Here is a 15341-nt window from a genome sequence, read left to right as displayed (position 1 = left end):
GGGTGGCATGGTGGCACAGTGGTTAGCACTACTACCTCACAGCGCCAGATACCCAGGTTCAATTCCCGCCTCGGGCAACTATCTGTGTGGAGTTTGCACATTCTCCCAGTGTCTGCGTGGGTTTCCTGTGGGTGCTCCGGTTTCCTCCCACAGTCCAAAAATATGCAGGTTAGGTGAACTGGCCATGCTAAATTGCCCATAGTGTTAGGTGAAGGGGTAAAATGTAAGGGAATGGGTCTGAGTGGGTTGCTCCTCGGAGGGTCGGTGTGGGCTTGTTGGGCCGAAGGGCCTGTTTCCACACTGTAAGTAATCTAATCTAATCAAACACCACTGCAATATAAAGGAGGGTGTGAGAAAGAATTCCCTCCCCACAACCAGAATGCATTGCAGCATTAATGTCTATTGGTGATTTACAAAATTACGGTCAGTTTTATGGAAAAAAGTAAATAATTATTTCCGGAGGTTAGTCGATTGATGAGAAGAGGGAAGAAGTTCCAAAATATCACTAGAAGAATGAGAGAGAAGGTCAGATGAAACACTTTCATACCGTCGATTATTCAAAAAATGAATTGCCTTTTCACAAGCAGCAATTGAGACACAAACTATGAAAGTCATTTTACAAAGAAAAGAAAATATTTGGGGTCCATAATTTGGGTTCCCACACTTCCAATATGTGCTGTCAGTGAGTAAAGCTCTAGATCACTAACAATTAATGTTTAGTTGTAACATCAATAGTTTCACTTAGAAATGTGACCGTACTTGAGAAAGATTCTAAAGGATGCAGTGAAATGCAAACAAAGTAGACAGTTTGTCTACAGTTACAGTTAGCTGAAATTTTTAAGATGAATTGGAAAGAAGGGTTTGGTGAGATCTCTTAGCAAAGAGATTACTAACTGTACCTTCTGTTTGACAAGAGAGTATTAATCAAAGACCAACACCTACCAACTTCCTGAACATATAATTTATAATGTCAGAAGACCACAAGTGTACAAACACTTGATCTTAATATGGGTTTAGAATGTTGACAGCTAAGTAATAGAATCATCCACTTTCCAAAATAATGCACATTCAAGATTCCTTCATAACAATGTGAAATTGGTAACACAACTAAAACCTGAAATTGTTTAGGGCTGGAAGAGATACAGGTGGCAAAGTGTGACCTCAAAGTTGATATTCCTCACCAGACAGTTGCCATTCAGGGTGGCTGGGACTTACATCCTGGAATGCGAGCAATTTAGCATACTGACTTGGCTGAATACCTTTGGAAGCCTGTTCTTACTGCTGGGATACTCATAATCATATCCACAATCTCTACCTATTAATAATGAAAATCCCTAAGTTCATCAAACCTTCCAACCAAAACAATTCTCATCTTTTGGATCGTGCTGTGTACTGATGACAGATCTGCCAACATAAATAGCAGTCACCGCACTCCAAAACAATTCACCATACATGAAGCACTGTCAGACCTACATAAAATATGCTAACTAAAGCTGTTAATTCCAAATTTTCCCTCCAGTCCAAGATGTCTAATTTTCTATCATCAGGAAATAGTAGGAGCAGGAGCTACTCTTTAAAAAACTCACTTAAAGGGAAAGTTGGATAAATAATTGAAAAATTAGGCACTTCCATTATTTTTCAGTTTCCTTTTTATTAATCAGCAAAATTGTAATGATCAAAGGTGGTGTAGGGTGGGAGGGGTGAGAACAGAACAACAATTTCTTAGAAATAAAAACTGCCAGTTTCAAACAAAATCATTGTTTTCAGTGCTTCTTTTCATTTAAAGGAGTGAGCTGTTTCTAACTGACTCACCATGTAAAATTGCAAATTGTTAAACGGCATTCTGGAGATTAAAATCTGGAAGTTTCCTTCTGTTCAGACCAGTGTTAGGGCAATGAGAATAAATAAACTCATAACTATGCCAGCCAGCTGAATAAACACAATACTGGAAAAGTCATTAAAGCAGCCAGCAACAAGTTGTGCTTTTCTGCTTCAAGAATTCCACATTCATGGTAAAGAGGATTAGTTATAACATGTTGTATTCCTAAAGTTCAATATGTAAATATACTGTTTCATGTGGTACTGAGAGGTCAGAGACCAGGAAGCATCCTATTTTGAACGCCTGACTTGTGCTAAGTTAGCTGAAGTCAGCTTAGGACCAAAGGATATCAAGGGGTCCCTGGATGGAAGCGTGGGCCATAAATGTGAGCAAGACTGAATACAGCTGTGTTTTGACCCAGAAAATCTGCTAACACTTCCTGCAAATTCATACATGAACAGTCATTCGGATGTCTTCTTGGACTGGTAACCAGTGCCTGTGGAACCACACCTCAAATCAGCACAGTGACTTGTTGGAACAAAGGAAAAGATAATTCAAAACTTATGACCAGTTGTGTTTTAATGGACTAAACAGCAATAAGAATGATATATTTCAAACATTCTGCTTAATCGTGCCAACCAAAGATTTTACAAATATGAATAATTACCTGCTTTCCTTTGGCAAATCAAGCCATTTAAGAATAGTGAAAACTCTTTCTTCATATGGAATAGAGCTTAAAAGAAGAAAAATATGCAATTCTGTAGTTATTCTTAAGTTTCAGTGCTAAATGAAAGACAAGTTTTACGACCACATAACTAGGATATGATCTTTAATTCATAATAACCCCAAATAGATGAAAGGTCATTTTCATTTTTACTATTTGGGTTATTAAATCATTGGAATTTACTTTCTATTTATTGTAGAACTTACGATTTTCTACCCTTGGTGAATCTGCCTTTCATTGACAGCTACAGATCTAGAGTCATCCACTGATTGTCACTGAGAACCTCTGGTCGAAGCATTCCCCATTGGTGTCATTAGGCCACATGGAGAAACTGTCCAGTATTCGTGATACAGCAGGAATAGGTGCACACTACGGATGGTAAAGGACGTATGAGGAGAAAGTGAGGACTACAGATGCTGGAGATCAGAGTCAAAACATGTGGTGCCGCTAAAGCGCAGCTAGTCAGATACCATCTGAGGAGCAGAAGAGTTGACGTTTTGAGCATAAGGTCTTCATCAGGAATGTGGGCATGTTCCCAAGTGGGCTGAGAGATAAATGGAAGGAGGGTGGGGCTAGGGAAGGGACCTAGGAATGCAATAGGTAGATGAAACTGGAGGGTAATGGCGATAGGTCAGAATGAAGGGTGGAGCAGATAGATGGGAAGGAAGATGGCACGGTGGCACAGTGGTTAGCACTGCTGCCTCACAGTGCCAGAGACCCGGGTTCAATTCCCGCCTCAGGCGACTAACTGTGTGGAGTTTGCACGTTCTCCCCATGTCTGTGTGGGTTTCCTCCGGGTGCTCCGGTTTCCTCCCACAGTCCAAAGATGTGCAGGTCAGGTGAATTGGCCACGCTAAATTGCCCGTAGTATTAGGAAGGGTGGGTATGGGTGGGTTGCGCTTCGGCGGGGCGGTGTGGACTTGTTGGGCCGAAGGGCCTGTTTCCACGCTGTAAGTAATCTAATCTAATCTAATCTAATCTAAAAATGGGCAGGTAGGACAGTTCAAGCGGGCGGTACCAAGTTGGAGGACGGGGAGAGGAGAAAACTGCTGAAATTGACATTGATGCAGTGTGGTTGGAGGATCCCAAGGTGGAAGATGAGGCGTTCTTCCTCCAGGCATTGGGTGGTGAGGATCTTGCAGTGAAGGAGGTCCAGGACTTGTATGTCCTTGGCGGAGTGGGAGGGGGATATGAAGTGTTTAGCTACGGGGCGGTGAGGTTGATTGGTGTGTGGCCCCAGAGATGTTCTCAGAAACATTCCGCACATTTGTGTCCTGTCTCCCCAATGTACAGGAGACCACATCGAGAGTAACGGACACAGCAGATAAGGTGGTTGGAGGTGTAGCAAAATCTCTGGATGTGGAAGAGTTCTTTGAGGCCTTGAATGGAGGTGAGGGGCGAGGTATGGACTCAGGTTTTACACCTTTTGCGGTGGCAAGGTAAGGTGCTGGGAGTGGAAGGTGGGTTGGTGAGGGATGTAGACCTAACAAGGAAGTCGCAGAGGGAATGCTCTCTGCGGATGCTGAGAGGGGTGGGGAGGGAAATATATCTCTAGAGGTAGGGTCTGAGTGTAGGTGGCAGAAATGGCAGACGATGGTGCGTTGTATCCGGAGGTTGGTGGAGTGGAAGGTGAGAACCGGAACCGGGGGGTTTTGTTCTTGTTGCAATTGGGGGGGTGGGGTTCAAGGACAGAGGTGCGCGAAGTGGAGGAGATGCGCTGGAGGGCATGGGGGGGGGGGGTAGGAAATTGGGGTCTTTGAAGTAGGAGGCCAACTGAGATTTTCTGGAGTGGAATTGGGCCTCCTAGGAGCAGATGTGGCGGAGGCAGAGTAATTGTGAGCAACGGATCGTGTTTTCAGAGGAGGGATGGTTAGGAGGAGGTGTTGTGTTGATAGCTGTGCGAGTCGCTGGGTTTGAAGTAGATGTCCGTATTGAGCTGGTCACTGGAAATGGAGATGGAGAAGTCCAGGAAGGGGGGGGGGGGGAGGGTCGGAGATTGTCCAGGTGAACTTGAGGTCAGGGTGGAAGGTGTTTGTGAAGTTGGTGAACTGTTCAATCTCCTCATGGGAGGATGTAGGCATCCTCCAACAACACCTTGCCTTGTCAAAATAAAGTACAAAGATAATGACACTGCCTCCACTAACGTAAAAGGTAAACTGAATGATATTTTGGTAAGCAAAAAAAACATAGCCATTGTTCTACACACCCATCATACACTTTGTAAAAGTTTGGATATGTTCCATTTATCCTGACTTCAGATCCAGGCCAGAAAAAGGTACCGGTCTTCAGACCCTGATACATTGCTGTCAACCACAACTATAAGAAGAACAAATAAAGTTAGTAACTAATATCAAATCTCTGTACAACCTTTAACAGAATTCACAAACATTCCTATTTATTGTGAAAGAAAAAGAAAATCATTTATTTTCATTCATGTAGACACAAATAACCAAATGATGGGTGCTTGGCAGCAGCAGGACATTTTGGGCTGAATCTTACCTTTTTTTCCCTCTGTCACTCTCATTGAATTTTATGGAGGATTTCTCTCCATGAGTCCAGTAAGCTTTCTCGAAACGTCTTACAAAACCCATTTTCCCTCCTTTAATGCTGCCTTTCTCTCATTCCAAGCGGAAAACAGCCCACAACAGGACAGAAAGCATCCAGACGGCTGGCGCACTGCCCAGCATTCAGTTCATCATCCCTTACGTGGGCAGCATCCTGACCCTGAACAAGCCCCTCAACCGTTATCAGAGGGTCCCCTCAACTCACTGTCCCAGGACCCCTTACTGCGAGCTCTCTCTCTTGACTTAATTGAGAACCACTGATAGCCATAACAAACCTCCAGGCTTTGACTCTGCGCTTTATGGCACAGCAGAATTGTGAGCCTCTGTGATGTATCTCATGCTAAGAGGTGAGACACAAAATGTCAAGGTAAGGCAGGGGTCAGATTTGGCTCAAAGGAGTAAGTACTAAAACATCAAGTGAGTCCATGAACTAGTGCATTGAGTCATACAGCATGGAAACAGACCCTTCTGTCCAATCAGTTCATGCCAACCATAATCCCAAACTACACTCGTCCCACTTGCCTGTGCTTGGCCTGTAACCCTCCAAACGTTTCTTATTCATGTATTTATCTAAATGTCTTTTAAGTGTTGCAGTTGTACCCACATCCACCATTCCCTCTGGAAGCTCATTTCACATACGAACCAGTGTGTTCAAAAAATTGCCCCTCATGTATTTTTTAAATACTTCTCCTCTCACCTTAAAATATGCCCCCTTGTCTTGAAACCCCCTACCCTAGGGAAAAGACACCTGCCATTCACCTTATCTATACCTCTGATGATTTTATAAACCTCGATAAGGTCATGCCTTAACCTCCTACACTCCAGTGAAAGAAGTCTCAGCCTAACCAGCTTCTCCCAATAACTCAAACCCTCTATTCCTGGCCACGTCCTGATAAGTTCTCTTCAAGTTCACTCCAGCTAAATAATATATTTACTAAAATCGGGCAACCAGACTGGACACAGTACTCTAGAAGAAGCCTCACCAATGCCCTGTACAACCTCAACATGACATCCCAACTCGTCTACTCAAAGGTCTGAGAAATGAAGACAAGCGTGCTAAATGCCTTCTTAACAACCCGACCTATATGTGATTCAAAGTTCAAAGAATTATGTACCTAAACCCCTAGGTCTCTCTGTTGTACAACACTACCCAAGTCCCTACTTTTTACTGGATAAGTCCTGTCCTTGCTTGTAATGCCAAAACGTAGTACCTCACATTTATCTAAACTAAACTCCACCTACCACACCTCAGCCAATTAATCATGTCCTCTTTGTAATCTTAGATAATTTTCTTCACTGCCCACTATACCACCAATTTTGGTGTCATCTGCAAATTTACCACCCATTACTTTTATATAAATGATTTAGATGAGAATGTAGATGACAAACAAAAGTAAATCCAGCACCGATCCCTGTGGAACACTACTGATCACAGGCCACCAGTCTGAACAACAACCTCCCAAGACCACCCTCAGCTTTGGACAGAAAGATCCCGTTATACCTAGAAATCAGTACGAAGGCTCCGCCCAGAATGATAAGTAGTTTCTGATAGAGATCAATGACTGTGACATAGACACATGGAGTCTGGTCTGAAAGTCTGCAGTTGACAAAAAAACTCTACAGTGTTAACAAATGCGGGTAGAATACAAATGTATTGGTAAAATAAGCAGACACACAGATGGAATTTAATAGTGAGAGAAAGTGTGAACTGCGACATTTGATCATTAGGTGAAGAGAGGCAATTTAAAATAAAAAGTACAATTTTGGAATGGATGTAGGAACAGAGACAATGACTTTCCCTTCTCTAAGATGGTGACAGTAATGACAAGTATGGTGAATTAATTGGGCGAGAGCTCTAAAATCAGATTCTTACTGTCAAATTGAACTGTAGCTCTCAATGGCTTTGTGTAAAAGTCAAAAACGAGGTGTGTTCAGTGAAGAGAGGGTAGAGTTGAGGCCGGGAGTATTATCACAGTCAGTCCAGGGGCTGAACCATTTGTAGACCACAGGGTTTGGCCACTGTCAATAAGGCAATTGATCCAACACAAGTCTGGGAATTGGGTCAGTGTTAGTACTGACAAGCAACTGAAATCAGTTTGGACCTTGATGGTTGGTCAGTCATATCCTATTGCAAAATCAGTCTGGAGATCATCCAGGTGTTCATACATGCATTCAAACTTTTCTATCTTTGCCTGATGGAAGAGGTGGAAGAGAATATAACTGGGGTGGGAGGGGTCGTTAATTATGTTGGCCAAGGCACACAGTCTGAAGGAATTCCAACAAATAAATTGTAGTTGTTTTATCCTACACATAACAGAAAACTAGGACATGACTACTGATCCAAGAGGTGGGGTAAGGGGAAAAGAATATGAGAAGGGACCCTCTTGGCACCTCCTTGGGAATACGGATACTTTGTTAGGTCATCTTGAGTTAAAAGCACATCGGTTAAATTCTTCTTCAGTGCAATTGGCTCCTTGCAGAGGTTCTGTGCTATCCTCAGAGAACATAACACGTAGCTTCATTGCGACAGATTTTAGGAACAGGTGTCCCTTTCATAAAGGCTGTGTGCTCTATCTTACATTTATCACAGATCTGTTTCAAATGAGATTCAATGATTCAACCTAGAAGCTAGCATTACTGCTTCTATTACAAATACTGTGAAACCTCCAGATGCAGAAACATCAGCACATGATCAATTACAGACCAGCTTTATAGCGTGGAACGGACTTTCAGGCTTATTTTTATTTAAAAGTGAGCATCACAGGCTGGGCCAGCATTTATTGCCAGTCCCTAAATGCCCTCAAGAAAATGGCGGTGAACTGCATTTTTGAACTTCTGCAATCTGTTTGGTGTATGCTGTAAGAAAGGGAGTTTCAAGATTTTGACCCAATGACACCTAATGGTGATATATTTCCAAGTCAGGATGGTGGGTGACTTGGAGGGGAACTTGCAGGTGTTGCTGTTCCAATGTATCTGCTGCCCTTGTCTTTCTAGATGGTTGTGATCGTGGATTCAGTGCTATTGAAGGACCCTTGGTGAATTTCTGAAGTACATAACACTGCTACTGTACATCAGGAGTGAGTGATTGTGGATATATTACCAATGTGGCTACTTTGTCCTGGATGGTGTCAGGTTGCACACAAGTGATTCTTTCCTGACTTATGCCTTTTAGACGGTGGACAATCTTTGGGGAGTTTAGAGATGAATTACATGCTGCAGGATTTCTAGCCACTTTGAAAGCTTAAGTGTTTACATGGATGGTCCAGCTGAGTTGTTAATCAATGGTAACACCAGGACATTGATTGTGGGGGATTCAGTGATGGTGATGGTCAGATACACTCTTGTTGGAGATGGTCATTACCTGCCACTTTCCTGGCACAATGTTACTTGCCACTTGACAGCCCGAATCTGGATATTGTCCAGATCTTGCTGCATTTGGACCTGGACTGTTTCAGTACCTGACAAGCAATGAATGGTGCTGATCATTCTGCAATCATCAGCGAACATTCACACTCCTGACTTTATAATGGAAAGAATGTCTTTGATGAAGCAGGATAGGTGGTTGGGCCTAGGACACTACACAGAACAACTCCTACAGAGACATCTAGAGCTGAGGTGACTGAACACCAGAGTTCAATCACAATGATCTTCCTTTGTGCCAGGTATGACTCCAAACAACAGTTTTTTTCCCATCATTCCCATTAACTCTAGTTTTACCAGGGCTCCTTTATGAAGCACTTATTTAAATGCAGCCTTGATGTCAATGGTAGTCAGTCTCTTTTCACCTCCGGAATTCAGTTCCTTTGTCCACATTTGAACCAAGGCTGTAATGAGGTTTGGTGCTGACTGGCTCTGATGGAACCCAAACTGAAATCACTGAGCAAGTTATTGCTTAACCAGTGCTGCTTGACAGCATGTCGATGATGCCTTCAATCACTTTGTTGATGGTTGAAGTAGACCTATGAGGTGGTAATTGGCCACATTGGATTCGTCCTGTGGCCCTATTAATCCAGAAATTCAGATAATGTTCTAGGGACCTGAGTTCAAATCCAGCCATGGCAGAAGGTATAATTTGATTTCAGTAAAGAATCTGGATTTCAGGGTCTAATGATGACCATGAAAGCATTTTCAATTGTTGGAAAAACTCATCCAGTTCATTAATGTCTTTTATGGAAGGAAATCTGCCATCTTTACCTGGTGTGGCATACATGTGACTCCAGACTCACAACAATGTAAGTGACTCTTATCTACCCTAGAGATGGACAATAATTGATGGCCTAGCCAGCAAAACTCACATTTTGTGAGTGGATAAAAATAAAGACAGGACATTGTTCCTATTTTACAGGATGCTAGATCAATGTTTCAAGTATCACAAGAGGATCAAATAACATTGTCATTTTTGTCAAATATGTTCACAGCTGTGTCAACCAATACTGATACCAATGCATACACATATATAAAATTCAACCTGAAGAACTAAAATTAAAAATGGCCAATACCAAAAATGTAAAGATGACCTATGTGTTACCTTGTGATTTTTTTTCTGATTAGTGTTAGCAACGTGCTATGCATATCTCATGTGTCCAATTTTTATTTCAATGAGGGAAACAGGCATTTTTCAGTATTTTACAAATTGAAATTATTTATCATTCCCTTGGGAGAAAGAATTTACGAATGAAATGCATCATGAGAGGAACTGCTGCATTGTAATATTTTCTGGAATATTTTTGGTATTGTTGACTTTAATTCTCAAGTCAAATAAGGTCAGCCTTAATAAGCTGAACTTGAAATGATTGGATAATTTTTAAACTGGTCATCTGATAGAATATCCTCTTGTTAGAGAGGGAATACCATGTTGTTAAAGTGCTGTTAAAATTGATTTTAACTGAAAATGCTTTAAGCATGGAGACAATGGATTCACTATGATAGCTGACAAAGAATAACAAGCAGTGATATTGTTTTGCAAGTGAATTGAAGTAAATCCCTTACGTTGTGTCCAAAGCAGCTAATGCGAACACAAACTTAGAATCATTGCAGATTCAGGCGTCATGTGACAACTATTTTGAATTAAAAGAATAAACAATGCCAGTACTGGAGATTTAGGTTCCTCAATTCGACTTGAGCACATTTTCTTCACACAACAAGCAGAAAAAAATTGCAGACTTAAAAACCAGTTTTTGATCGCTCAGGCACAGAATTCTGCTCACATTAGCAGATGCCAAGAAATGTGGTTATGTTTACCTTCCCACTCATCTGGAGCATGATACAGAGGATGTGGAGATGGGAACTAAATAAGTACAGTATGAACATTTTTACTTTTAAGAAGTGACAAAATTTAACACTACACCCACAATCAGAAACCACTGTCAACTGGGATAAGCAATTAAGTAGAAACAAAAAGGCACATGTCGATATGGTGCAGAGTTAATATTTAACCAGTAACACAGAATATTTTGTGTCATTTGAAAGGTCGTTGCATTATCTCTGCACAAACCAAGCCACTGAATTGTTCCGTGATGTTAGGTGCAGAATTTCACGCTCCTCTGGAGGGAGAAGGTACAGTTGGAGATGGAATCAACAGTAAAGGGGTATTTAAACTGTGCAATATGCTAATAAGACATACTACCACAGGAAGTGATGTAATGTCACATGGTCTTAGTCACTGAGCCCTATGGCAAGATGAAGCCACAGGAAGAGGTTTCTTAGCTGAATTATCCTTTCCTTACATCAGCAGATTATGTAAATACCAAGACCAACAATATTACAGAGACCCCTGGCCCTCACAATTTCACCCAGAGCTTAATCACTGGGAGGTGGTAGTTAGTGGTCAAACGATGACCGTTAAATGTCTACGAATAGTAATTCTAGCAATGACCAGAACTGAACTCACTGCATCAGGAACAATTGCTCAACAAATCCTATTGAGTTTTCCCATGGTCAGCTAAAGGTGGGTCCATCATGTACATACACTCGGGGCCCACTTTGTGGATACAGCATCATGGAAGGCTGGCACACCCATGTGATTTACTGTCAGCTACACTTTTGCCACCCTTTCTAGCATCACCCACCCTGGAAGCTGTAAAACCTCTCAGTTACTTCTCTCCTAAGATATATTGGCAGTCCCTGATGAAGACAGAGTGTTTTTCGAGAGCAGACATTGCTTTAGCTGCTAGTATTGGACAGTTTCAGGTGTCAGCTCTTGCTGTCTGCTGTCAAAGGGAATCCAGATCCTGTCCAAGTACCAGCCTGATCCTTAAAGTTTCAGAGGACCTCAGGAACTGTTCAACACTGGGTTCCAGTGAATGCAGTCCCCGTGCAAAATGTCAACTGAATGTACATTTCTTCTTTACGCAAGATTATATTGGATGTAAACCACAAAAAAATGTGCGTGTTTGTGAGAGAAATTAGCTGGAATGTGTGTTTGTGAGAGTGAAATTGATTGGCGTGTGTGTATGAGAGTGAGAGAAATTGATTGGCACGTATGTGTGTGCGTGAGAGAGAGAGAGAGAGAGAGAGAGAGCGAGTACATGAGAGACAGCATGAGAGATTGGTTGGGAAACCCAGCATTTATGCTCCACATGGGTGTCCTCATCTCTATCAATCATTGTAAGCCTCTATTCCCTTCTCCACCATAATGTACTCTCATTTTCTGGTAAATGCATCCATGCCATACACTTCAACCACTCTCTTTAGGAGCAGATTTTCCTTGGTGCTCCCTGTCAGCTTCCTGCCTGACTAAATAACTACCCCTCCAACAAGAGGAAATTAAATTCCCTTCTGTGTATTACACCATCAATTTTACTGTTCTGATACTCAAAATATTATTGAGTTCAATACTCACAGGCTGTCCTTTGTACCAAAGGGGATTGAATTTCTCCTCTGTTCGAAGGCTAAAAGAGGCATTCATGTCCACATCATACATGCGATTGCCAATTACACCATGAGATTCTGGATATAGACCCTGAAATCAAAATTAATAGCACAAGACCATTCTGACGTTTGTATTAACAAATGAGAATTGAAAACAACATTTCAGATCATGAACAGTTGAGAATACATGAAGAGAACTGGCTTCCAGTGACTGATAGGTTGACAATCAGGGACTATAACTTTAAGGTAGTTAATAAATGAATTCAGATAGAAATGTGGATAAACCTTTCTCTTTTTTTCGACATCAGGTGGTTAGGAGTTTGAAGCGAAGACTGAAAAGAATCACAAGGTTATTTGGAAAGAGTGGTGACTAACTGGACCACACCCTGAAAGTGCTAGCATTATTAGGTAGAAATAATATAATGCTTAAACAAGAAATTAGCTTGCCTTGCTCACTTCAGGGGAACCTAAAGGTTCAATGTGATGAGTATCGTGCATTCTGTACTTGAGATGCACAACTTGTCACACTAGTAAAGCCAGTCACATTCTCACAGCCCAACCGTGAAATAACATCAATCGTTGTTTGTTTACGGTCATAAAGTCATACAGTTATACAGCATGGAAATAGATCCTTTAATCCAACTCATCCACACTGACCAGATATCCTAATCTAACCTACTCCCATTTGCCAACATTTGGCCCATATTCCTCCAAATCCTTCCTCTTCATATACCCAAAGAAATGCCTTTTAAATGTTGTAATTGTACCAGCCTCCACCACCACTTCTGGCAGCTTGTTCCATACACTTGCCACCTTATGCATGAAAACATTGCCCTTCTTACCTTAAACCTATACCCTCTAGATTTGAACTCCCTTACTCTGGAAAAAAAACCTTAGCTTTTCATTCAATCCATGCCCCTCATCATTTCACAAACCTCTACAAGGTCAACACTCAGTCTCTGACGCTACAGGGAAAACAGCCCCAGCCCAAACGGCCCCTCGCGTTAGCCCAAATCATCCAAACCTGGCAATAACAACATCTTTCCTATAGCAGTGAGATCAGAATTGAATGCAGTATCCTAAAAGTGGTCTAACCAATGTCCTGCGCAGCCACAACATAACGTCCCAACTCCTAGATCAATGCACTGACTAATAAAGGCAAGTATGCCAAATGCCTTCTTCACCACCCTGTCTACCTACAATTCCACTTTCAAGGAATTAGGTATTTGTTCAGCAACAGTCCCCAGGGCCCTACCATTAACTGTATCCAAGTCCTCTATCCAAAATGTTTTGACAGATGACCACAACCTGTGCTTGTGGAAACTAATGTTTCTTTTAAAAAGTGACTTATCTTAGCTAGAGCTCATTTCACCCCTCTACAATGACCTCTTCCAGCTTAGCGATTTCTTAGAATGGTAAGTTGCCTCAATTGCCCAGAGTGAATCCAGGAGGTTGATAGACCTATATTTTGTGCCAGCCGATGTCCCTTTGGAGCTCCACACTATCCTCACAGTTCACAATTCTTCCAAGTTGCAAGTCATCTATACATTTTGAAACTGTGCAGTGCACACCAATTTCTAGATTATTACAATGCATTGGGAAAAGCAGGGGCACAATAGTGATTCTGGGGGATCTCCACTACAAACTTACTCTCAGCCATAAAATATTCATTGACCATTATTTTCTGTTACCTGCACATCCACCAATATCATTTATTGTATCCGTTGCTCCCAATGCGGTCTCCTCTACATTGGGGAGACTGGACGCCTCCTAGCAGAGCACTTTAGGGAACATATCTGGGACACCCGCACCAATCAACCACACCGCCCTGTGGCCCAACATTTCAACTCCCCCTCCCACTCTGCCGAGAACATGGAGGTCCTGAGCCTCCTTCACCGCCGCTCCCACTTCAACCCCAGGGCATCAATGTGGACTTCAACAGTTTCCTCATTTCCCCTTCCCCCACCATACCCCAGTTCCAAACTTCCAAATCAGCACTGTCCCCATGACTTGTCCTACCTGCCTATCTTCTTTTCCACCTATCCACTCCACCCTCCCCCCACCTCGTCCTATCACCTTCATCCCCTCCCCCACTCACCTATTGTACTCTATGCTACTTTCTCCCCACCCCCACCCTCCTCTCATTTATCTCACCACCCTTCACGCTCTCTGCCTGTATCCCTGATGAAGGGCTTTTGCCCGAAATGTTGATTTTACTGCTCCTCGGATGCTGCCTGAACTGCTGTGCTTTTCCAGCACCACTCTAATCTAGACTCTGGTTTCCAGCATCTGCAGTCATTGTTTTAACCCATTATTTTCTGTTTTCAATCATAACTAATTTTATATCGACATTGCTTAAATGTCTTTTATTTCAAGACCTATATCTTTCCTCCTTGTGGAAGTCCATGTACACCATATCAATAGTCTCTGTTATTAAGTCTGCTTTGTCCTCTTAAAGACTCCAGCCAGTTGGTCAAGCACAATTTTCTTTTTCAGATATCCATGCTGACTCTTCCTAATTGACCCATCTTTTCCTTTGTGAGTACTAATTCTATACTGAAAATTTATTTCTAAAAGCTTTCCTATCACTGAAGTTAAATTCACTGGCCTGCAATTGCTGAACTTATTGTTACAACTTTTCTTGAGCATGATCATGATGTTTATAGTTGCGTCTTCTGGCACCTCTTCTTGAGAAGATGAAAAGATTGTGGTCAGGTTCACTGCCACTTCCTTCACTATTCTTGGATGCATCTCATCTGGTTTTAATGCCTTGTCAATTTTACGATTCAAAAGACTTTTCAACAATTCCTCCTTATCAACCCTCCTAGTGACAGAGTTGTCTCATATCACAATGAGCCAAGCAGATTTCTTTTCAGTAATGACAGATACAAATATTCATTCAACATCCCACCCAAGCCCCCTGACTCAGTGTGTAAATCCTCTTTTTACTCTCTAATCAGTGCTCAGCCTCCTTTTCTCACTCTTTTACTATCTATATACCTAAAGAAGACTCCGGATCACCTCTTTGTATTGGCTGCCAGCCTTTTCTCATTATCCCTCTTTGCTTCTCCTATTTGCTTTATCTACCTGCCTTCTGAACCTTTTTATATGCTTGCTGTATTCTCCTCAGTTCTTAAATGTATTATCCAACTGAAATCTACCCTAAGTACATTTTTTTCTTCTTCATCTTAATTTCTACTTTCATTGCCTTCTCGGCAAGCTCTGTGTTTGTATGTTCTAACTTTCACATTTGAGGGAATGTATGAGGACTGTACCCATATCATTGCTCATTTGAAAGTAGCTCATTGTGCAGTTAATGCTTTTCCTATTAACTGCTCATTCTAGTTTGCCCTTCTCGGCTCTG

General features: G+C 41.9%; 1 protein-coding gene across 1 annotated transcript in view; it reads right to left on the bottom strand.

Annotated features, from left to right (window-relative positions):
* Positions 1 to 15341, bottom strand: part of LOC140462927 (ectonucleotide pyrophosphatase/phosphodiesterase family member 3-like) — a 146083-nt gene that overhangs the window by 70935 nt on the left and 59807 nt on the right. Inside the window, exons 6-8 of the mRNA XM_072556428.1 lie at positions 11949 to 12068; positions 4750 to 4859; positions 2487 to 2552 (exon numbers count right to left, since the gene is read on the bottom strand). Coding sequence (XP_072412529.1) covers positions 2487 to 2552; positions 4750 to 4859; positions 11949 to 12068 — 296 coding nt within the window. The remainder of the gene's footprint in view (positions 1 to 2486; positions 2553 to 4749; positions 4860 to 11948; positions 12069 to 15341) is intronic.

This window comes from Chiloscyllium punctatum, chromosome 3 (genome assembly GCF_047496795.1).
Source record: "Chiloscyllium punctatum isolate Juve2018m chromosome 3, sChiPun1.3, whole genome shotgun sequence".
In the NCBI taxonomy this organism is placed as follows: domain Eukaryota; kingdom Metazoa; phylum Chordata; class Chondrichthyes; order Orectolobiformes; family Hemiscylliidae; genus Chiloscyllium; species Chiloscyllium punctatum.
This window is presented reverse-complemented; position numbering and strand designations above follow the sequence as displayed.